Here is a 23,191-nt window from a genome sequence, read left to right as displayed (position 1 = left end):
AAATTTAGGCGCATCTATCAGCAACCATGATTGGCGCCCTCTCAGCGCGGTTGCAACGCCGCTTGCAACGGCGTGCAGTTACTGCGCTAAGGATTTCGTTGTACGTTGCGTTGAGCTATAGAATTTAGTTGATATAGGTTCTTTGGTTCTTACGAAGAATTACAAGCATATCTTTTGGTTCATCTTTGTGGTGTGCCACTCTTAAAATTGAGGGACGTGTTTCGCCGGGAAAGTTTATTTTTACTATTGTTTTTGATTCAAGTTACCTGGAATCGAGTGTTCGACGGAAGCCCGTCTGGCCTGGATGAAATATTTGTTACTTGTACATTCGGAATATCGATAGATATCTCTTCGTCACTTTTACTTTCTTGGTCTTAGCGAGAAACTCCTCTAAATATGACAATACTTCCTCTTCATCAATCATCCAGTTCACCCTCTGGTCTTGCTGGACTGGCTGTGTGGTCACTGCATGTAGGAACGAGATACTAAGCTTTAGGCCAGCTGCGAGCTTCGGCTGTCTTGAGCTGTATAATTTCTTTGTAGCAAAGTTGGTTTTTTATGTCAAGTCTGTTTGTTTCAGAGGAATCGTGTTTTCTTGCAGGGATGCTTGTGTGGAGTGTATTTCCTTCCGATTCTTTATTATTTCCTTACATATTCACTCAGTTACAAGCCCTGGATTATTTTAAACGTCCTCTGATTATGTCTGTAGAAGGCTGACCAACGAGATACATACGAACATGCATTACAGAATTCTTCGTAAACACGGCAACACTTGTGGGATCATGAGAATGAAATCCAAATTTTTCTGTCATCAACCTGGTGCAGCTGCCGAACCTTTGTTGAAGGCAGCGTTGCTGTGTCCACTGATGTCTGGATTCAATTGGTTCCGTTTTAGAGCAAGCGCCCAGTCTGTGCTGGGTTCCCAGGGCTGGTTTGCAGAATGTCATTACCACGTGGGGCTGATCAGGTGTTCGTTGAAATCACCATCCCATTAGAACGGCTCTGCGCAGGATGTGTATTGCCACTGGCACACTGAAGCACGTATTAGGTCGCTTTTAATATTTCTCTACGTCGAGCGTTCTCTTGGACTAAAAACTGCACTGACAAGGAACTAGGGGCAGTGTTTTCACATTCTACATGTTAACAATTTGTTGATAACAGTCGGCAAAAATTATCGACGATAGCCTCCTGCCTCAGCAAAGAGCAAGTTCCAGGCAGGCGCATAAGACCAGCATAAGCGCACTCATTGCCCGTCGACGCTCTGCTCCCTTTACACTACAGGAATATCAGCGCCCGGTGTTAAAGCGAGGCTTTCTCGGCGTCGCGTTGCTGTCCGTGTTGTTCACGCTGCGAATAGCGCACCCACCAAAAATGATGCACAAGTTAGAACCTATGAGAAGTGGTGAAATAATACTATCCGCACTCAGTGCCCGCTGTCGTGGTGGTTTGGTGGCTAAAGCATTGCGCCGTATGCCAAGCACCAGATCATGCATGACATTAAATGCCGGCGGCCGGTTCTCGAGGGAGGTTGAATGCAAAAATGACCGAACAGTGCGCGTACGCTAGTAAACCCGTGGTGGTCAAAATGATACCGCAATCGTTCAGCACGGTGAGCCTCAAACAGGTTTAGTACGTGAATTTTTTATCCACCCAGGTGAACACAGCGGTGTGCCTGGTGTGTGCATAGAGACGCGTTTCATTGCTGCGCCTTTAGCGAAATGGTACGCGACAGGCACACACCAGTGTGCTACGCGTAAAGGGTGCAGGTGGTTCCGGTTCGGGCTGTTTTAAATGCAGCTTTTGTTTTCCGTGTCTCAGCTCTTCGGCGAGAAAGCCACGCTGACCAAAGTGAGGGGTGTTCGCAAAGAAAGTCTCGCTTTAAAATAATGAATTTAATTAAGAATTTAAAACAAAGAAAATGAGAATGAAGATTAAATAAATAGATAAATACGATGGCGGGATCGAACTTTGCTTTCCATACACACGGGTTTGACCACTAGGCGACACAATCGTGTGCACTCTTCCGACTCTTTGTGGCGTCCGGCCAGTGGCGCCATTTGTGCACAGCAGGCGTGCTCATTGTTTCGTGCCCACTTGGCTTACACACTGATTTCCCCAGTGCGTGGGATCTACATGATTGTGGCTTTCTCATACCCACTGCTGTTTCGATGCCTGCATGTCGCTGCATAGTTCTTTGGAATTTCTTCGTTATATTCCACGATCTGACTGTGTGGGTTAGTGCCACTAGACTGGTTCCTCTTACACGTCCAAAAAGAGCCTAGCCAGGTCGAACCAGTCAGCTCATACATTTTAACTCGTCTGTTTGACGTGCATATATAGGCTGTCTGTTGGGGGTTTTGAACAATCGCGGGTCTATGCAGGTGAGCTCCCTGCAGAGCGAATTGGACATCTGCCGGCGGCTGCTCAATGCCAAGTACCTGGCGGCGCACATCCTTCTTAAGCAGGTAGGGGGCGGGCCTCCCGCTCACTCGGACGCTCAGGCACTCGTTGCTGTGCAGCAGCTGGTGCGGGTCAGCGAGGAGAAGGAGGAAGGCACGCGCCGCAGCCACCGCCAGTGTGCAGAGCTGCTCAAGGAGCTTAACGGTCTGCAGTATGAGCTGCAGTGCATGGAGGAACACCTGCGCCGAAGCCAGCAGACTTGGCTCGACCGACTCAACAGCCTCGTGCAGGAGAACAGCGACAACCTGGAAAGGCTCAGGGCACAGGGGGAAGCGCTCAGGAGGCTCACCTATACAGCACAAGGTCTTGTTCTTTATTTTTCTCCCGAGAGATAAACGTAATATTTGGAGTACATATTGCTTTCCTAGCCCACGACAGAACACAGTACAACCGAGAACGGTAGTCAAATTTTACTAACAACAAATTAGAAAACGCAACTGGGGGCAAGTAGTAAATTTTATTATACAAACGCTGGTTAGCTTTCAGAACGTGGCTGTATAGCATCCCCAAAAGCTTAGCACAATTTTTATATGAATATCTTCTGATGGTTGAATGGAGGAAAGCTCCAACTAAAAGTTAAAATTAAAGGGAGGTGAGACTTCGCCTGGTCGCAAATATTGATTTTTGATTTCGCCTTCTTTTGATAGCGCCAAGTATTTAGCTTTCAAAAAATATAAAACCCTTGGGTATATACGATCTTTAACCTGCTCATTTATTTCGTTTTGGATGTCGTGTTGACAGGAAAGTGGGCGCACCTCCTCGTGGGGTCTCAATTTTGTACGAGGCTTTCGTCACATTAAATCAAATTGTATATGAGACAAGATTTGATTTTGACTTTGCGACATTTTTTTCTGTGCAATGCTTCTTACAGTGATTAATAAGAAGGAGTCTGTAATCCTCGCACACAACTCTTCTGTGGTTTATGGTTGCGCGCGCTTTTCAGAGCTTACGCCAGGTCTGTCAAAGACCAATTTCGTGCCTTGTTCGGTGTTGCTGATGGGGAGAACACAAAGGCTGACACCAAAACGCGTTTTATGGCAGCAGTTATAATTCAAGCGTGCTAAAGTACCTAGAGGTCACTCCGGGGTACTTCCGTGCGCACATCGTTGATGGACTCGCAGCGGGTGAGCCGATGCAAAACAGGATCTGGATGGCTATGCCGACAACAACCAGCAGTCAATGCTAGATCTTTGTGACCAATATAACCTCGTTATCGTGAATACAGGGCCTAAGTGTGAAGGGCAGACCACATGGAAAGTGGGAAACCGGCAATCGACTATTGATTACTGTCTGATGACAGAATGAATTCATAATAAGTTGAGAGAAATGATAATTGACGATGAAGGGTATAGCAGCATAGCGAGCGACCGTAAATGCATCATTTTGAAAATGGGACATGTAGTTGGGAAAGAGAGCAATTAGTGCAGAATGGCCAGTCCAAAGATGAACGCTGCACAAATAACAAATATAGTAAGAAGAGTCGATGAAGAACTTGGGAAATTGCCAAGCAACGAGTGGGAATTCAGTGAGCTTCTAAGTGTAATAACGACAGAAATACGGAAAGAGAAACAACATGTACGTTGGAAAGGAACAAAGAAACCGAAAAGCTGGTGGAACAGGGAGAAACGAGAAGCGATCGCCGAACGACAGAAAGCATACAGAGAGCACAGGCAGGCAAAGAAGGCGTAGTTGCCGCAGGATGAAGTGGCCAGTAAATGGAAAATATACCGGAAGAAAAAATCCATGGTTCAAATACTGGTGCAAGCAAATATAAAGAGTGAAAGTGAACGTTCGTTGTCAGAAACGCGTGAGAAAAATAATGCCGCACCTAAAATATTTTGGAACAGCATAAACTTTTTTTAGGCAAGAAGTGTCGAACAATACAACATATCTTAGACGAAGATGGAAACAAACTAGAAGGGAACGCGGCATTAAATTACACCCGCAAGATAACAGCCGAATCTTTCCAAGGCAATTACGAGGTTGTACTTGAGAAAAAAAAGAGCATGAAAGAGAGCCAAATAAAAAAGGAGCTGGTGCTGACAAATTTCAACTGGAAGAAAGCGGAAGAGAAAATTCCTAAGCGCACAGCCACAGGGCTAGACGAGGTTCCCGTTAGGCTGATTAATGAACTAGGTCCAAAAAGCAAGGAAGCTCTGTTGAAAACAGTATAAAAAAGTTTATAAGATAGGCGAATACCAGATAGTTGGCGACAAAGTATGATGCATTTATTTTATAAACGTAAAGGGGAGAAAGATAGAATTCACTCATATAGCCCGTTGACCATGACATCAGTAATATACAGGCTAGCAATTCAGGCAATCAAATTAAAGCTGCAAGCAGGCGCAGAGAATAATTGCAAGGGACTGTGGCAGGGGTGCCCTTTATTCTCACTGCTGTTCATGATGTACTACATGGTGAGGATGGAAAAGGCGCTAGAATGTAGCAATATCGGGTTTAATCTCTCATACAGACAGGCGGGTACAGTAGTAGAAAAGCAGCTTCCAGGTTTATTTTATGCGGACGACATTGTGTTGCTAGCTAACAAGCAAAGTCATATGCAACGTCTGCCTGATATCTGTGGACACGAAGGCTAGAATCGAGGTCTGAAAGTTAGCGTTAAAAATAAGGTGTTGCGGTATTCAGTGAAAACAGTGAACAGACAGTGGCAATACAGGGCCAGGAAATACGTCGGGTAAAATAATATAATTACCTTGGCATATGGATAAACGAAGGCAATAGATATATGGAAACACAGGGAAAATAATAACAGCAAAGGGGAAGAGAAAGCCAGCCATAATTAAGCATAGAGCGCTATGGGGATACAATAGGTACGAGGCGCTCCGGGGTATATGGAAAGGTGTAATGGGTTCCAGGACTTACATTTGGAAATGCGGTTGTTTGCTTTAAAGCAGGGGTCCAATCAGGACTCGATGGGAACCGAAGGTCAGTGAGACGCCTCGCATTGGGCGCTCCCGGGAAGACTACAAATGAAGCTGTGCAGGGTGACATCGGCTGGACTAGTTTTGAAGTGAGGGAAGCTCGCAGTAAAATTGATTATGAAGAACCACTGAGGAATATGGAAGAAATTAAATGGGCTGGGAGAGTGTTCAGCTATTTCTACAGGACAAATATTGATTCACAGTGGAGGAAAAGAACTAGGAAGCTTGCCAGCAAGTATGCAGCCTGTAGGGTGGGCAAGACAGCAACAATCAACGTCAAGCGGAAGGGCAGAGAGGCTGAAATAATGTCATTGGTGGCGGCAATGGAAAGGAAGCCTGCCATGAGTAACTACTTAAGAGGAAAAAACGAAATCAGGAAAGAAACAATTTATGATAACTCAAAGGGAAGCTCATTACTTTTCGAAGTGACTTCAGGATGCCGCACTTATAAAGCTAGATATAAGAAGGAAGTAGAAGCACGTGCTTGGCTGCAGTAAAAATAGGGAAACGATGGAGCATGTTTTATTAGGACGTGAATATAACTGCCGAGCGGTCGATTTGGGCATCTCTGGTCCCCTTGGAGCCCTTGGATTCAGCGAGAGTGGGGGGAACGTAAACGTGTCCGCAGTATGGTTTAGTAAGACGTAAATGGAAGACCTGGCGGAGGAAAAGTAGGGAAACAAATGACGGAGGCGTGGAAAAACAAAGCTCACAATATGGGTTCAGAAAGTTTCATTATGGGAATTCATCCTGGGCTTTTCCTTTCCTTTTTTATCATAGGTAAGATATTAGTCCGTCCGTCCATCGCGGCCCACGCAAGAGGCCGCGTTTCAACCAGAAAGCTCGTCTTCGTTCACAGCGTTCGCCGCCAGCGTTTGCCGGTAATCATTACGGTTACATAAGGTGCAGTTACCGGGAAGCGTGAGAAGCAGTCAGGGATCTTTGAACGTTATCGCGTCGTTACTCCCAGCCAAGTTTTCTTTCCACTCATCGTACGTGATAGCCAAAGAGGCTCTTGACATTTTGAATTTGTCCATTCCATTTCACTCCTCGATGGATGAGCAATCCGACTCCCCTCCCCTTCTTTCTGATCCCAAACATGGTTCTTCCCAAACATAGTTCTCAATCACTGGCGGCTCTTCCGAGTTTCTAAGGTGCGTTTCTGTATCAATCGTCACTTACAGCGCATACACATATCCAGCTTTATTGGATACGTACCAACTAGCGCCCCAAGCGGCCGCGGCACGAAGCTAGCGTGTTTTCAATGGAACGAGCGGGTTTTTCGCGAATAACAAAAGCTGCAGGTCGATTATCGAAAAAGGCAGGTGACAGGCGTGTTCTGATCCACACGAGCCAAATGCAGTGATCACGTTATGGCACGTAAGAATATTGTTCCCACAGCGGTTAAAGATTTAGCAATGGAAGCCTATGAAAACGACGAAAATTTGTACTCGATTTTCGAGGCAATAACTGTGCCTGTGATTCAACTACGTCATCTATCGTAATACCCAGTGCAGCGTATGTAGTGCGGAGACTCAGCTTTCGAGTGATGCCTATCTTGACTCTCCACACATGGCGTAACATTGTTTCCAAAAGCATTTTTTGTAACACTGTCGTGAAAATTCACGTGGTATCTATAAAAACATGAGCGTACCGCTGGGCGAAGCCTCGGTAGCCGTGGCGAGTGGCAGAATCGCGCGCACCTTTGGTCCCGCGTCGCGGTGGCCGCGGTTTGATTCCCGCTTCGCACTCTTTTTTTTAAGCCGCAAAGGACGTAGTTTTGTAGTCTCTCACTAGATGGCAGAAATACAAAACCCAACATTTGCTTTCGGTTCTGGTTTTTCAGCGGCGCACTTTTTTTAAAAGCCGCATAGGACTTAGTTTTATACTCTACCACCAGATGGCAGAAACACAACACTCATGATTTGCTTTCGGTTCTGGTTTTCCAGTGGTTCTCTTGAAATATTGTGTTTTCTATTTTTCCTTCCTAAAACATAGCATTGTCGTGTACATTTGTTAAGTCATTGCATTTATGAAGATATTATTCATTGGTCAACATAACTAGAAGCTTGCGCATAGCTTTGTGCTTTGCAAAAAAAAAAAAACTTTCGTGCTTTGTAGCGTGGAACTTGGGAGAACAAACTGGCTATTCTTATTGCGTTCTTCTGGAAGGTCCGTTTTCTTCGACTTTCGCCTGTCCTTAATGGCACACACTCCGGGGGAATCAGATCCACGTGGGCCACAATGCCAACCGGTGGCCAGTGCCATTCCTATGCAACATTCGTGTGGAACAAAGGGTCTGCTAGGCTGAGTCGCTGTCCGAACGTTAATTATTTCTAAAGATTCATCCAAATAAGAAATGCACCAACTAGGAGAAGATGTGGAGCGTGTGGATTAATAGCTACTGTTAATGTGTTCCCTACAGCCAAGTGGTATGAATCCGTAGGTGTGGCCGTAAAAAAACAATTTGAATAAATGTCCCGTGCTGTGTCTGCCCCGTTCGCTCTACAGAGAAGCTAGCTTGGCTATTTGACGCATTTACCATATGAATACATAGGTCCTTATATAAAGGGTTGGGGTGGGCAATTTGAAATTGGAAGTGGCATCAGCATAAATTTGGGCGTGATATAGGGATGGGCGAAGTTGAATTTGGTAGTGATATGGGAGTGGTCCAACCTAAATTTGGGGTGAAATGGTAATGAGCCAAGCTGAATTTGAGGCTGATATGGGGGTGGCCCAACCTAAATTTGAGGCGATATAGGGGTGGGTAAGCCTAAGTTTGAGGGAATATGGGGGGTGGGCCAGCCTGAAATTGGGGATGATACGGGGGTGGGAGAACCTAAATTTGGGGGGATATGGGGGGTGAGCCACCCATATCCTGACACCCATATCACACCCATGGGGTGATATGGGGCTGGGCTAAGCTGAATCGGGGGAGATATGGGGATGTGCTAACCTAAATGTGGGAGTGATTTGCGGTGGGCCATCCTAAATTTGAGGTGATAGAGGCGTGGGCCAGGCTAAGTTTGGGGCTGATATGGGGGTAGGCCAACCTGGATTTGGGGATGATATGGGTGTGGGCCAACCTAAATTTGGGGGTGACATGGGGACGGGCTAACCTAACCATGGGTGTGATGTGCGGCTGGGCCAAGCTGAATTGGGGGGGGGTGATATATGAGTGGACTAACCTTAATTGGTGGGTGATTTGCGGTGGGCCGTCCTCAATTTGAGGTGATCGAGGGGTGTGCCAGCGTTAGTTTGGGACGGAGATGGGAGTGGGCAACCTCGATTTGCAGGTGGTATTGGAGTGGGCCAACCTAAATTTGGTGGTGTTGTGGAGGCGGGCCAATCTGTATTTGGGGGTGATATGGGATTGGTCCTACCTAAATGTGGGGGCAATATCGAGGTCAGCCAATCTTGATTTGGGGGCGATACGGGGGTGGGCCAAGCTACATTTTGGGGTGCGTCGATTCGAAATTTAGAGGATGATTTATGGAAATTCGTGCGTGGACAAACTTGAAAATTAGGGGTGGCCCAATTGAAATTTGGGATTGGGCTAACTTGAAGTTTAAGGCTGGGCGAAAAGAAAATCGGGCGTGGCCGACATTAAATTTGGGGTTGGTCCAATTAAATTTGAGGGTGTGCCAACTTGAAATTTGGCGGTGGGCCTACTTAATGTTTGGGGTGGGCCAATTGAAATTTGGGGGCCTGTTTACGAATAGTTAGACAACACCAGTGGTGTTTCTGCATATTTCTCATCTTCGCAAAGTACGTATATTAATAACTGTTACCCAATACCCCTCAAGGTGAGCTACCACTCGAGCCTTCTCAGCCAACTGAGCTAATAATGTCACAGGAGTGCTCTCATCGTGACGACAGCGACGTTCAATGTGAAGATCCAGAAGAACAAATCGCAGACCGAGCTGACCATTTTCACACCAATGTCATCGCTAACATTACTCGCTCGTGTGCTAGACGCAACACAAGCTTACAACGATCATAATTCAACTTTCAATCGCACGCTAGTCGACACGTTCTCAGTGCACAATTTCGTCAATCATCAGGATAGGAACCTTGCTGGATGTTTTACTGTTATGTCGCGTTGTTTTTCACGAAAGCCTTCTCCCGCAACGAGAATACATTTTTGAGATTGACGAGTCAAGCTAGTATATAACTCACACGAAGCAAATGTATAAAGGATTATAGAGATTTTCAAAAATATGTATATGTAAATAAGATTTCAGATGGTATTATTTCGACCGGGCATGACAACGATTTCTTCCCGCCTGTCACAGTGCTTTGACCGAAAACCTAATCATTTTGCTCAAACGTGCTGCCCAAATACTACATGTACTGAATGTACAAAAGTGCGGTGCATGGTCACAGCTTCAAAGCCCGTCTATTTTGTGTACTGTTGTTGATATTGTAGTAATGTGGTGTTTTCCTCTTCATAAGAGCACAAAAAAAACAAATATTACAGATAGTAGCTAAGCGCAAAGTACATTGGAAGATCTGAAATCAGCAATTACGTTTAATTTGCGGGTTGGTCTTCTCCGCTGGTCGATCGCTGTCCGACTATTTCAACAAATTTTGTTTATGTGCAACTGCAGCAAAAACAAAGATACTACCATTTCATTGCCAGGACCTTTATGCCCGCCACACACACAAGAAGGGCACCAGATAATTGACACTATCAGTTTATAAACTGATATTGTTTTGATAATTTGAGTGTAGCGTGGTGTCTGCGAACGGAGTATTTTCTTATTATCAGTCCAGTGTTAGCAGTGAGAAGCAGTTCGGTCTACCATCCCCATGAGGGCACACTAGCCATTGTAGCGCTTTACTCTAGCACAAGTGCTGAAAACTTAGTGTGCTTTGTCCTTTCCGCAGGTCGTCCATCCACTCTGTTATGGTGACCATCAACGTTGTGTCCGTCAGGCCCCCTCCTCATTTTAGCTTCACCATCGCGAGAGTGGACAGAGAAAGGAAGCTTTCTTCACAATCAGCCCCAGCGGGATTCGACCACTCATAACTGCTGCAATTTGCATTCAGTGGCCGGGCATGCTAACTACATCCTTAGTTTCACAATGGCTAGAGCGCGCATAAAAAGTAGAGCTTTGGTCGCTATCACTACCACGAGCCTATGTCAATGTAGATATAAGTACGTGCAGGGGCTGGGCATGCTAACTTCTGCGCTACCACCTATCGCCGCCACCTCAGATTTTCTATGCATACCTGCTTCTTGTTTTCATCGCAGACGCATGCAGGACAAACGCGGATAAGTAATTGGATTAGATTGGGAAAACGTCTATTGAGCCTGCAGTAAAGCGCGAAGACGCACTTCGGACGTGGCCTACGTCGTCATCGTGGCGGCTGCTCTGCGAGGATCCCCGCTCGCCATTGCCGGCTCGCCAGGCTCCTGCCTAGCCAGCACCTCGATGACCTGCTGGACGGCCTGGAGTTGTTTTTCTTGGTCGTCGCTCCGCGTTGCTTCCTCAAGCTGCAGTGGTATACGTCCTTAGTTAGCTTCGCTTGGATGTTTGGAGCAATCCCATAGCATGTGCTCGAACGTGGCCGTCTCCCTGCAGCACGCTCTGCACTTGTCATGGGCGTGCTATTCTGGGTGCATCCTATGCAATAGCGCCGGCCTTGGAGGCGTTCTCGTTTGTAGTTGCCTGAACAGCACGGCCTGCGACCTCCTCAGACATTTGCAGGGCGGCGGGAGAAGTCTGCGGGCCAGCCAAAAGCCTTGGTCAGTTTGTTATAGCTGGTCATCCGGTCTTTGGCGCCTAACCACAGCGGGCAGCCGTTGCCTTGGGCGCGGTCGGTTAGTCCTCGCGCTCGGGCGTGTGCCATTTCCTTGCGATTGGCATGCTTCTCCGACGCTTGTCCTGCGTGCGCCGATAACCACTTGATTCGAGTCCTCTTGTCGCGGTCTGCCTGTCGGAGCAGGTTGCGTGCCGCAGTTGGGGGAATTCTTCCTTTGGCGTAGTTCCTCACCGCCTGTCTGGTGTCGCTGAGGATGATGTGGCATTCTCGGTCTGCGATGGCCAGGGCGATAGCTATTTCTTCTGCTTCCTGCACTTGCTTGCTCGATGTGCTGGCGGTCGCACGCACGTTGCCTCCGGAATCGACCACCGCGATCGCGAAGCCGTTGCGGCCGGCATATTCGGCTGCATCCACGTATCTGGCGCCGGTTTCTTCCGCGTACAGGTCTGTCAGTGCCCTGGCTCTAGCGCGTCTTCTGCCTTCGTTGAATTCCGGGTGCATGTTCCTGGGCAAGGGGACAACCCGCACGTTCCGTCGTACGTGGTCGGGGACGGGGCATTTTGGTCCCTGCTGTTCTTGATAACCGATGCCTAGACTACACAGGATCTTTCTGCCAGCCTTTGTTCATGACAGTCTTTCCAACTGAGCGGCTCTTTGAGCTTCGGCGATCTCGTCGAGCGTGTTGTGTATGCCCAGCTGGAGGAGACGTTTCGTGTTGGTAGTTTCGGGTAGACCGAGTAGTGTCTTGTAAGCTCTCCGGATTAGGACGTCTAGCTTGTTCTTTTCGCTTTTCATCCACTGGTGGAAGGCTGCCACGTACACTATGTGGCAGAGTACGAAGGAGTGTATAAGTCTGATGAAGTTTTCCTCCTTCATGACTCCCTTCTTGGTGGTAACGCTCTTGAGCAGTCTGGTGGGGTTGGCCGCCTTACCTAGGATGCGGGTGACGGTGTCTCCATTCCTGCCGAGCGCTCTGATCGTCATGCCGAGGACTCGGATCTTGCTTACCGTCGGTATTGTGTATTGTGGTATTGTCGGCATCTCTGGTGCAGATCTTGATCTTTTCGTGTTTCCTTTGCTTCTTGATTCTGTGCGTTTTGATCGGTTGGTAAAGCAGGAGCTCCGACTTACTTGGGGAGCAAAGCAGTCCCGTACCTTCCAGGCTTTCTTCGATCGTGTCGACGGCCGTCTGTAGTGTGGATTTTACGCGGGCATCACTGCAGCCATCCACCCCCAGCGTAATGTCGTCCGCGTATATCGTGTGCTTCAGTGCTTCAAGCTGGCATAGTCTTTTGGCAACTTGAATCATAACAAGGTTAAATAGCATGGGTGAGATCACGGAGCCTTGGGGAGTGCCCTGGCTCCCTAATGTCTTCTCGTCCGTCTTCAGGTCGCCGGCTCTGAGCTCCGCCGTTCTGCCGGTGAGGAAGTCTTTGAAATATTCGTGCGACCTCTCGCCTAGGTTTAGATGGAATATCTGCGCGAGGTTGGCAGAGTGCGTCACTTTGTCGAATGCGCTTTGTAGGTCGAGCCCGAGGATGGCTTTGGTGTTCCTGGTTTCGCCGTCGATGACCTGATGTTTGATAAGTAAAAAATCTCAGTGCCCTCCCACTCTGTGAAAAAAGATGACCAGCAAAGCTGTGTATGTGGACCCCTTAATGGCGAACTGCACCTCCGCCGTTTGTCGACCCCGCATTGCACTGTCTTCAGGATCGGCCCACGTATGGGGAGTGCTTAATGCCTGCTTCACCTCCGCCGCAGGTCGGCCTGGCATGGCGTTACATTCGGGATGAGCCCATGTATGGAGAGAGCTGAACGCTTGCTTCACCTCCGCGGCGGGTCAGGCCGGTATTACGCTATGTTCGGGATTTTGCTGTACACGCGCACGCGATAGTGGGGAAAGTAGCCCTTAAGAGAAACCTTTAGCTCTGGTGGTCCTATCTAAATAGATGTAAAAGGAGAACTTGTTTTTCTCCACAACCACTGCATGAAATTTTACAAGGTTTGTTGCACTTAAAAGAAAAACTTAAAATCTAGTGACTGTTGGTTTCGAACTTTCGATTTAGGTCGTGAATATTTTAATAAAAATTGGCAGAAACCGATAATTTTCAGAAAACGAAACTATGAAGTTTACAACTCTGTAGCTCAACAAAAAAAAATGATAATACAATGCTGTGAATTGCATCTAATAGCACATCTAAAGCGGACAAAACTGATGTTACACATGAACGTCCAAAAGTTTATTATTATATTAATACAGCTTTTGCAGAACCCTTGTAAACAGGGTAACAAATTCACCTAAGATGTAAAATGACATAGCGAATTTGTCCGCTTCGAATGATCTAATGATTGCCTTTTACAGAACCGCGATATCTATTCTTGATGCAACGTTATGAATTTGTAAACTTCGTGCTTCTATTTTTTTTCAAACTGTCGAATTTCTGAAAATCTTTTAAACAAAAGTGAAACCGTAAATCGAAATTCCGCTTCCAACAGTCACTAGAATTTAACTTTCTCTCTCAAATGCAGCAAATTTCATTAAAATCGGCCGAGGGGTTATTTCAGAAAAACGTTTTTGCGTTTTACATGTATTTGAATAGGCCGCGTCGCAGTTGGGCCCGCGTTAAAGCTTACTCTTAACGACTTCGCTGTAAAAAAAATAATAAAATAATAAAACGCCTGAGCCGTCAATATCGCCGCCTCAGATATCGTCATGATGGGACCGCAACCATCGGCACGGCTCCGTGAGCAGCTTCCAAGCTGTTCACTTTCGTTATGTTTCTTCCCTCGGCGGCAGCGCATTGTCTTGATGCCAGCGACGCGCTAAATCTGCACCATCATCCCGTCATGCATCGCTTCTGCGACCAAGCAAGCTTTCGGCCGCACACGTTCACTGCCGTATTGACACTAAGGCCCGTATTCACAAACGGAACTTACCCTTAACTTATGACTTAAGTAGCTGGTCGATGCTTAACGCGTTCCATAGACAAATTTTGTACTTGAAGTAAACTTTCATCGACACTTGAATGCCGGAAAGTAAAGTACGGTCATTGGCAACCTTAAGTGGGACTTTCGGTACTCTCGCTTAGCAAGCAAGATGGCCGCCTGCTACGGCAGCCTCGACGACCTTGACGATCTCGCCGGACGTGTGCGAAATTTTACGGAGGATGAGTCATACCGATACGTGTCACCATTACGGCCACGGCTTAAGGATCGACAGAACCCAATGGAAGTATACAACGACGCGGAATTCTCGCGGCGATAACACTTTTCCAAGCAAGTGGTGCTACGGCTGTTGGAAATGCTGCCACTGGTCCCCAAAGGCAACGAACTCGGTCACGCCGTGCAACCGCTGTTGCAGCTTCTAATCACGCTGCGATTCTATGGCGCCGGAACATTTCAGGTTGTCGTCGGGAACCTCGTTGATGTTTCGCAAGCAACTGTGTCTCGAATCATTGCACGAATGTCAAGAATTATTGTCGAGACTTTGTTCCCGCAGCTCCTGAAGTTGCCAAATGCTAATCATTTGGCATCCGTAATGGAGGAGTTCTACACCATCGCACGGTTTCCTGGTGTGAGCGGGTGCATTGACTGCACTCATGTACCCATCAGAAGTCCCGGAGGAGATGACGCGGAGGTTTTTAGCTGTCGAAAGGCTGCGATGGCGCGAAATGAACTCAAGGAGCACGGCGCGTTTTTCTTCGGAAAAGTTTGTTTTCCTTTTTTCCGTCGTCCGCCCGAGCTGAAAACACGCAACGCACGCACAATCTCTGCGCAAGAACACCGCAAATTTTCAGCAACAAAACCAAAAAAAGTCGGGACTGTGACACACAGAACCGCAGTGGCTGCGAGCATAGAGTTTCTCACTATAACACCTAGAGGGAAATCTGGCGCCACCGTCTATGGGAGTTTCTTAAGGGGCCACCGTGCCGTCATGGGAATGATGGTATATGTGTCTGCGAGGCTTGTGTTGGCTGGTGTTGTAAGAGGCTTCGTCTAAAACGTGGATATGGCTACACAAATAACGCGTTCTCAAAGTAAAATCTTCATCAAATGTTTCCATTCACGCATATTACACCTTTAGTCACCTACAATGCATGACTAAGTGCAGAAAAGCAAGAATAGACGACAAACTGTTTCAAAGCGAGCGCGAACCGTGTCGTCTGTCCTCCAACTTTAGCGGCCCGCTGATACGTTTTACGTAACATAGAATCGTACACGCAATAACAAGTTCTTATAGTTAAACAAAACATGTTTTTTGTAATAATAAAACCAAAGCAGCTTTTTACGTACCGTTTTAGTAGAAAATAAATCATTTTGACAGACAGAACAGTGCTTGCCAAGCGCGTCTTCAAGGTGTCCTGTCTCTCCGAGAACGATGCCAATCCGAAGTCACAATATACCGGCATTCCCATGCATACCACAGCGCAGCAGCGCCAGATTTCCCTCTAGGTAATGTAGTGAGAAACTCTATTGCTGCGAGAACCAACGTGAACTTGTGGCCAGACGAGTTTGAGTAAAGCGCTAAAGCCAAACCATTCTTTTTATTTTACTCAGAAGAATGCGCGCGCAAGCACTGCAACAGTTATATCCACATTACTCTGCTGCAAGAGAGAGAGAGAAAAACATTTATTGAATTATAAAATGGAATTCTCACGGATCGAGGTCTTCTCTTCTTCACGCTGTCTTCTCGTCGAAGGGAAGCCTCTTCAGCACGGGTGGTCCCTCAGTCCAGGGCTCCACTGAGTTTGGCCGCGTCCCTAGCGTGCTCCACCAACCTTCTTTGGACGGCGAGTTCGCAGCTGACGAGCCGGCTCTCCCAATGCTCCGCACTCGGGGCTTTATGATCGCGGAATGCGTCGTTTCGTTCGCACTCCCAAGTTATGTGATAGAGTGTGGGTGTAGCCCCGCACCAGGGGCAGGTGTCCCTATACTGCGTTGGGAACATCTTGTTGAATATGAAAAGGTTGGGGAAGGTGTTTGTCTGGAGCCTACGCCAGCCCGTTGCTTCCTCCTTCGTCAGCGCTTTATGGGGCGGTGGGTACTTGAATCTAGTCCCCCTGTAGTGTTGCAGGAATTCCGAATAACTGTCACTGAGGATCCCGGCGTAACTAGCGCGGTACTCCTGCTGCTGCCCAGCCCGGAATCTATTAGCTCGAGCTAGACCGTCCGCCGCCTCGTTACCCCTTATGCCCTCGTGTCCAGGTATCCAGATCAGATTGTGTTTGATTTTCGCCTCCTCCGAGGGGTTACCCCCTCTGAGGATCCTAAGGGCAGTTTTGCATATTCTGCCCTTCATGTAGTTGCGACAAGTCTCTTTCGAGTCTGTGAGAATATTTAGCGATGTATTCTCCCTATATCCTTGCATCGCCGCCAGCGCCACGGCGATTTCCTCGGCTTCAGCTACGCTCCGTATCTCGGCCGAGACGCACGAGACAAGCTTTTCCTCCTCGTTCATTACTACCGCGATGGCCTTTGCCTCGTTTCCTATTAAAGTTATGCTCGCGTCCGTGAAGAGAGTGTTCTCTTCTCTAGCCACTGTCTTTTCTATGTATTCGGCCCTAGCTTTCCTTCTGCCTTCGTGGAGCCTGGGATCCATGTTCTTCAGTATACGCTTTACATTAAAGGTTTTCCTAATTCCCGCCGGTACGTCCTCGTACCGGTCGACGTCTCCTATTTCGAAGCCCAGCCTACCGATCAGGTTTCGCCCCGTGTAGGTCCCCGTTAGTCTTCTCATTTGCGCTTTCCGCTGTGCTTCCGCCATTTCGACGAAGGTGTTGCTAACCCCTAGTTGCATCAGCTTTTCGTTGGAGGTGTGTCTCGGCAGGTGCAGCGCCGTCTTGTAGGCTTTCCTCAGGACGACTTCAATCTCTTCGTTGGTCGTTTTAGTCCTCACTTGGTAGGGTAGCGAGTACATGACTCTGCTGACGATCAGGCTGTTGACGAGCTTGAGAGTGTCTTCTTCTCTCATGCCGTGCCTCTTCTGGGAGACCCTGCTTATCATTCTGCTCACGTTCTCGGTCGACTTCTTGAGGAGGCCGATGGTGTGGTTGCACTTTCTGCTGCCTTGCAGCCACATGCCGAGGACGCGTATCATGTTGCGTTCGGGGATGAGTTGTCCTTCGAGGCTGACCTCCAGTTTCGCCTTGGTGGGATGTCTGCCGACTCTTAGCAGTTCGGACTTTTCGGTGGAGCACCTGAGGCCCCTCTCCTTCACGTAGTCTTCGACGCACTTGGCCGCATCTTGCAGCGCCGCTCGCTTTTCTTCCAAGGTTCCGCAGGTGGTCCAGACCGTGATGTCGTCCGCATACATCGCGTGCCGGATTCCCTGGATCTTTTCGAGTCTCTGCGCTAGGCCCAGCATCGCCACGTTAAACAGTACGGGCGAGATTACCGAGCCTTGGGGCGTACCTCTGCTAGGTGTTGCAAAGATACCGCTCCTCAGCTGGCCCAGGCCGACCGTCGCCGTTCTGCCCGAGAGGAAGTCCCTGACGTAGTCGTGGGTCTTCCTGCCGCAGTTTGTATTGTTGAGGCCCTCCATGATGGCCTCGCGGCTGACATTGTCAAAGGCCCCTTTGACGTCGAGGGCCATGACGACGTTTTCGCCCTTTCTCGGCATTGTAGTCAGGACTTCCTTCTCGAGCTGCAGCAGAACGTCTTGCGTCGACAGGTTGGCCCTGAACCCAAACATCGAGTTTGGATAGTATCTTCCGTTTTCTAGGTGCCGCTGGATGCGCTTGGTGACGATTTTCTCGTAGAGTTTTCCTAGGCACGACGTCAGCGAGATGGGCCTCAGGTTCTCAATCTGGATTTTCTTTCCGGGCTTGGGGATCATTACGACGATGGCGTGCTTCCACTCCGCCGGAACTTTCCCTTCTTGCCACAGCGTGTTTAGGTACTTGACGAGCTGGTCTATCGCTCCGTCGCTCAGGTTGCGTATGAGGGAGTTCCGGACTCTGTCCGCTCCCGCCGCCGTGTTCTTGGTGGCCGATCTGATGACCTCGACGACCTCCTCCCTCGAGATGGGTCGGTCCATGTCCGGGTTGTCTTCGCCTCGGTACTCACCGCGGTATCCCTCCGGCTCTCCCGTTCCGTAGCATTTCTTGCGGACCTCCTCGATCAGCTGCTCGTCGGTGCCTTGGAATAGGTGGATCAGCCTCTGGATGGAGTTATTGATGCCCTACTTAAGTTCTGTTTCTGAATACGGGCCTAAAACTTTAAAATGCTTGCCTTCGAGAAAGCAGCATGAATAAGAATGGAACGCGACTATGTGGCTATGGGGAACATATTCACGGGGCCATACTATTGATGACAGCATCACAACAGGCTAGATGTGGTCAGGTTGACTTTACAGCTTTGGAAGGAATGACTCACGGGCTAGTTCCTTCATTATCACATACAGAACAGCGCTTAATGTTAGCGCAGTTTGTGTGTGGTTCCTCCTTTGTGTTCCGTTGTGAAGTGCTGTTCTTTCTGTGACTTTACAGACGTTCTTTTTCTGCTTCAGTTACGTGTTCCAAGAGGGTTTACTTGGAAAATTTTTGTTGACATGGCTCTTACAGAAGCATGTTTAGACGATATTTTTTCGCTTGGCTGCATAATGTCGAGGACTGGCTCCAAACTGCCCATTTTCTTTAGCCACATAAGAACCATTACTGCAAATTTTATTAACGTAGCTTTGTTAATTACGCAAACAACTTCTCAACTTACTCCGCATCTAGAGGTTACCAATCTGAACACTCGAATGATAAAATGATGTTAACATTGTTTGTATCGTTTCAATAGTTTTGTTTCGTGCAGTTAAAAGCAGCCGGCATATTGATGGTGCTGTAGACTTCTTATAAAGTAAGTGTGAAAGCTTGGACAGGCTATCTTGGCACAAATCAACTTCATGAGCTTAAGCACATGGCCCAACCTTGCACGTCTGTTCTTACAACCGATTCTCATACATTATACAAGAAGCACCTCAGCGCTACGGTACATCTCACAAGGTGTGCGAGAACATTGTGCGCGCTCCCGATTAGGTTTCTGAGCGTTGGTGGCATCAGGCTCGGTTTCCTGGCATCATAAGGAATAAAAACAGCTTCCTGGAGGAAAGCATTGGGTACATTTTCAGTACTTTGTAACATATGGATCAGCAAGGATATGTACGTTAGAACGAAAAGTACTGAAATATTAAGGTGAGGGTTTCGCTGGAAGTATTTTAGCTGTCTTATGATAAGATCTAAAGAAAAAATACTGTGATTTTGTGACAATTAATGCTGACATGAAATATGAGCTTCGACACAGTACCCGTGGTGGAACTGGCCCCTGGACTACAGGGCTACATTGAACCACGATATGCTGGTTTGACAAATACCAGTAACTGCAAAGTGGTTCGCTCTTGAATTTCCTGTATGTCGGCGCCGCTGTGCTGTGTTAGGGGCCCTTTTTAAACCACAAACATTATGTTTCAGCTAATATTGAAAGCAACTGTATTCTTTCTTTTAGGGGGGGGGGCGCTTTTTTTAGCGTCTAACCACAGTTTCAAAGTTATCAGTTAGCTCAAGATGCACCTGCATGTGTTTCTAATATCCAATATGTTGTCACGGATTCAATAGCGAAAGAGCGTTATCTTACCAGATTGCGCGCGTGAAGCGAATACTGGCGTGCATTCTCCATCACATTTGACGACCCGAGATTGCGCTGCAGTGTACAAGCATTCCAATCTGACGAACCGACGCCTTGATCCGTAGATCGGAATCAGAGGAAGCTCTTTGTGCACAGCGATTGTTATGTTTCAGTGTTATTTTCTTTTCCAGCGCAAGCTCATCTTATAATGAGTAACATCCGTGACTGACTCTTTTGGAAGTGTTTTGTTCTTGACATTGCTACAACGTGAGAGTATAGAGGTGCTTCATCTTCATTGAGTGAATACTGGGAAACGGACTAGGCCTTTTCTTGCGTCTGCGTTTACACATTTACCGCACCAATTTATTTTTCATGCCTTAATTTCTTTAATTTAGGGGGCTGTAAGCACAGCAACCTTATTCAACAGGATGTTTTAATAACACAGAACATTTAAATGCTTATTAGTCGGCTTTCACCTCATGGTAAGGAATTTCAATAAACATATACTTATGATAATTAAAAGCCTATCCGTTTGACAACGTTTCATCTGAGTTCCCCTTTGCAAGGTAATACAGACTTGCAGGTGGTTCGTATCGGGGACCATCGACGTATGTCCAACCACCAAACAAAGGGTTATTCCGAATGTTTCATTTCAGGAAGGCGTGTTACCCTCCTGTCTTTCATTCCAGTTCGCAAACACACATAAGACGAAAGTGCTGCGTGAAGAGCGTCGTTAGTCCAAGCCAACGAGCTACCGTAACTCACCTCGCCTATATCGCTGTCCATTTAGGCTTAGATAAGAAACATACATATTTTAAATCGACCCATCACGATTCCAAAAAGAGCTGCCCGCGACCAGCCCAGCTAGGTTTCTTTCATTTCGTACTTCGTCGTAGCGGCTAATAGTAGCTCACGAAGCAGAGCACTGAGTGTGGATATGGCAAAGAAGGTTTTCTATATACTGTCTCCTCACCCACCGAAAATTGCCCGCCATGCTACTGGCCATTCCTAGAAAATTGTATATGTGACGCCCAGCCATTTGCAACACAGCAACTTTGCTTTGCGATGGGAGAGTCCAGGTGAGGGACAGGGTGGTCATGCAGATAAAGACACGCTATTTTCTGCAGTAGCTTAAGAATGCATGAATGAATGCCTTCATTTACTGAGAAAAAGGAGGATCAAGCATCAGTGGAAGCACGTCTCAGCAGATTGAGAAAGAAGCGGGGGACAAAGAGGAAAAGCTGGGGCACGGGTGGCAGGCGAAGTCGCAGATTAGGGGCGAGAGAATATAAGCAAGAGTTGGCGAAACCAGTTGAATTACAGTGTAGATGTGTGATGTGCCGAGTAAATGATTGGAGTCACCGCCCAGCATCCGTCCTTTGCGGCAGTATAAGCTCCCGACGTTCTTGGTAACAAACCTTTACTGAAAACCAATCTTCGAAATTACTTGTCCTTGTTCATTTGCGCGCTGGAACGATGTTTCATAATGCTAATCACAACCAACTAGCCCAGCTGTCCATACTTAGTTTTCGTTCTAGCTGAATAGAGTCGGTGAAAGCAAATTTACAATAAAGCTAAGGCGACCCACAATCTGCACGAAGCCGGAAACCTACATGCGCTCCAATGAGAATAACCTGCCAAAGTTAAGGTCATGTGTCAGCTGCTGGCTCAAGCAATCTTTGCTTTTTTTTGTTTCTGCATCCGTTCTGTCTGCGTTTGCAGCAAAAGCGTGAAGTGGGTAGGTAGATAAACAGAAATTAGTGGAGGCAGGTGGTAGCGTAATGGTTAGCGTGCCCATCTCCCAAATGCAAGATGGTGCATTTGGGAGATGGGCTTGAATCCCGGTGGTTTGTTTGTGAAGACAGCTTTCTGTGCGCTCTGGTGACTGCGAAGCTCAGAATGAGGCGGCAGCCTGACGACAACGGTCGCCGTCAACGTAACAGAATAAGCGGGCGTGCAAGGTCAAACCTAAAGCCGAAAGCACATTCAGAGGAAATACACTATGCTCTTGTCGACAAAAAAAAAAAAAACGTGATGAGTAGCGAGCGGCGTTGTTGAGCGAGGCTGTTGACGGATAATGTCACCATAGACAGGACCACGCTCCAATCCCGGTGCTCAGCGGAAATATACATCGACAGCGTGTCAACTAGCGTGTAATTGATACTTCATTAAGGTCGTTGCGTGTTTGTGTTGTGTCTAGCAGGAGCGAGTAGTGTAAGAGATGACACTGGGGAGAAGGCGGTGAGCGAAGTCCGCGAAAAACAATTGAGGATAGCCATATTGAACGTCGACGCCATGTTGAATAAAGCCTGCGACTTCAGTTGCTCAGCCGCCAGAAAGGCTTGAGTGGTAGCATACCGCTGGGCGTATTTGGTAACCACAGCGATAAACACACACTTTGCGGAAGTAAACAGAGGCAAGGGACATAGTGAGTTGGCCGCCCTTTTCGAGCTCTGGCATAATTTTAAAAATGAATGTGGCGAAGTATGACGCACAAAATAGTATATGTCAACCGAAATGAATCAGCGTGGTCATACTTGCGCGACACGCCATGGTGGCCTGCCATCAGGACATCATGAAGTTGCAGCGATGAGAGTTTTCATTGGGTACGTGAGAATAAAAACGAGCACATCAGAGACGTCCGAGGGACATTTCTAGAGAAAAAGAGCACATCGCCCCCCCCCCAAAAAAAATAAAGAAATCACGAATATAAGCTTACGAATAGGGACATCATAAGATCGAGCACTACGGCGCCTGTTGATCTTGTTTAGGATGACGTCAGCATTTCAATCAGCATTTATTTCTGAGAAAGTGAGTTAAAGTTCCGTTTATTTGCATCACAATGGCAGGCGTAATCAGGCAAACATTGACAGCATTTCGTTAGAGTGCCTGTCTACTCTGTTGAGATTACGTATGAGAATGACAACAAACACAGAAAGCTTTGCTTACATCGATTCGCACATACATGGCATCCGCATAATTTTTTTACTATGAATTTAAATGCTTAAGAATAGCGCTCATTAACGCAATATTTCCCTTCACAGTGAGCAAAAGCGGCTGTCGTATCCACAGTAGAATTGATTTAAATGGCTTTAATCCCGTGGGCATTATATCGTTGCCAACTTTCGTGGGATTGGAGTCGTCAAAATGGGATACAGTTAACAGGGAAATCAGGAGGTTGATGAACGGCAAGAAGGCAAATGCTTGCACAAGACCTCATGGATATAAAATGACTTTTTGAGCAGCTTGGTCAGGGGGCCACGCAATGGTTTCCACATCTTTTAACCAAGTGTGGGCCAGTGGGGAAATCCCACATTTATGGAAGGTAGCATGTGTGGTACCGGTTCCGAAGCCTGGAAAGAATCCTGCAGCTCTAGACTCATAGAGACCGGTATCGCTGACCTCTTGTG

General features: G+C 47.4%; 1 protein-coding gene across 1 annotated transcript in view; it reads left to right on the top strand.

Annotated features, from left to right (window-relative positions):
- Positions 1 to 23,191, top strand: part of LOC142566076 (coiled-coil domain-containing protein 125-like) — a 410,736-nt gene that overhangs the window by 76,937 nt on the left and 310,608 nt on the right. Inside the window, exons 3-4 of the mRNA XM_075676817.1 lie at positions 2,382 to 2,465; positions 2,520 to 2,763. Coding sequence (XP_075532932.1) covers positions 2,382 to 2,465; positions 2,520 to 2,763 — 328 coding nt within the window. The remainder of the gene's footprint in view (positions 1 to 2,381; positions 2,466 to 2,519; positions 2,764 to 23,191) is intronic.

Source organism: Dermacentor variabilis, unplaced genomic scaffold (assembly GCF_050947875.1).
Source record: "Dermacentor variabilis isolate Ectoservices unplaced genomic scaffold, ASM5094787v1 scaffold_12, whole genome shotgun sequence".
NCBI lineage: Eukaryota > Metazoa > Arthropoda > Arachnida > Ixodida > Ixodidae > Dermacentor > Dermacentor variabilis.
Note: the sequence above shows the minus strand (reverse complement) of the source record. Positions and strands in the feature narration are given on the sequence as shown.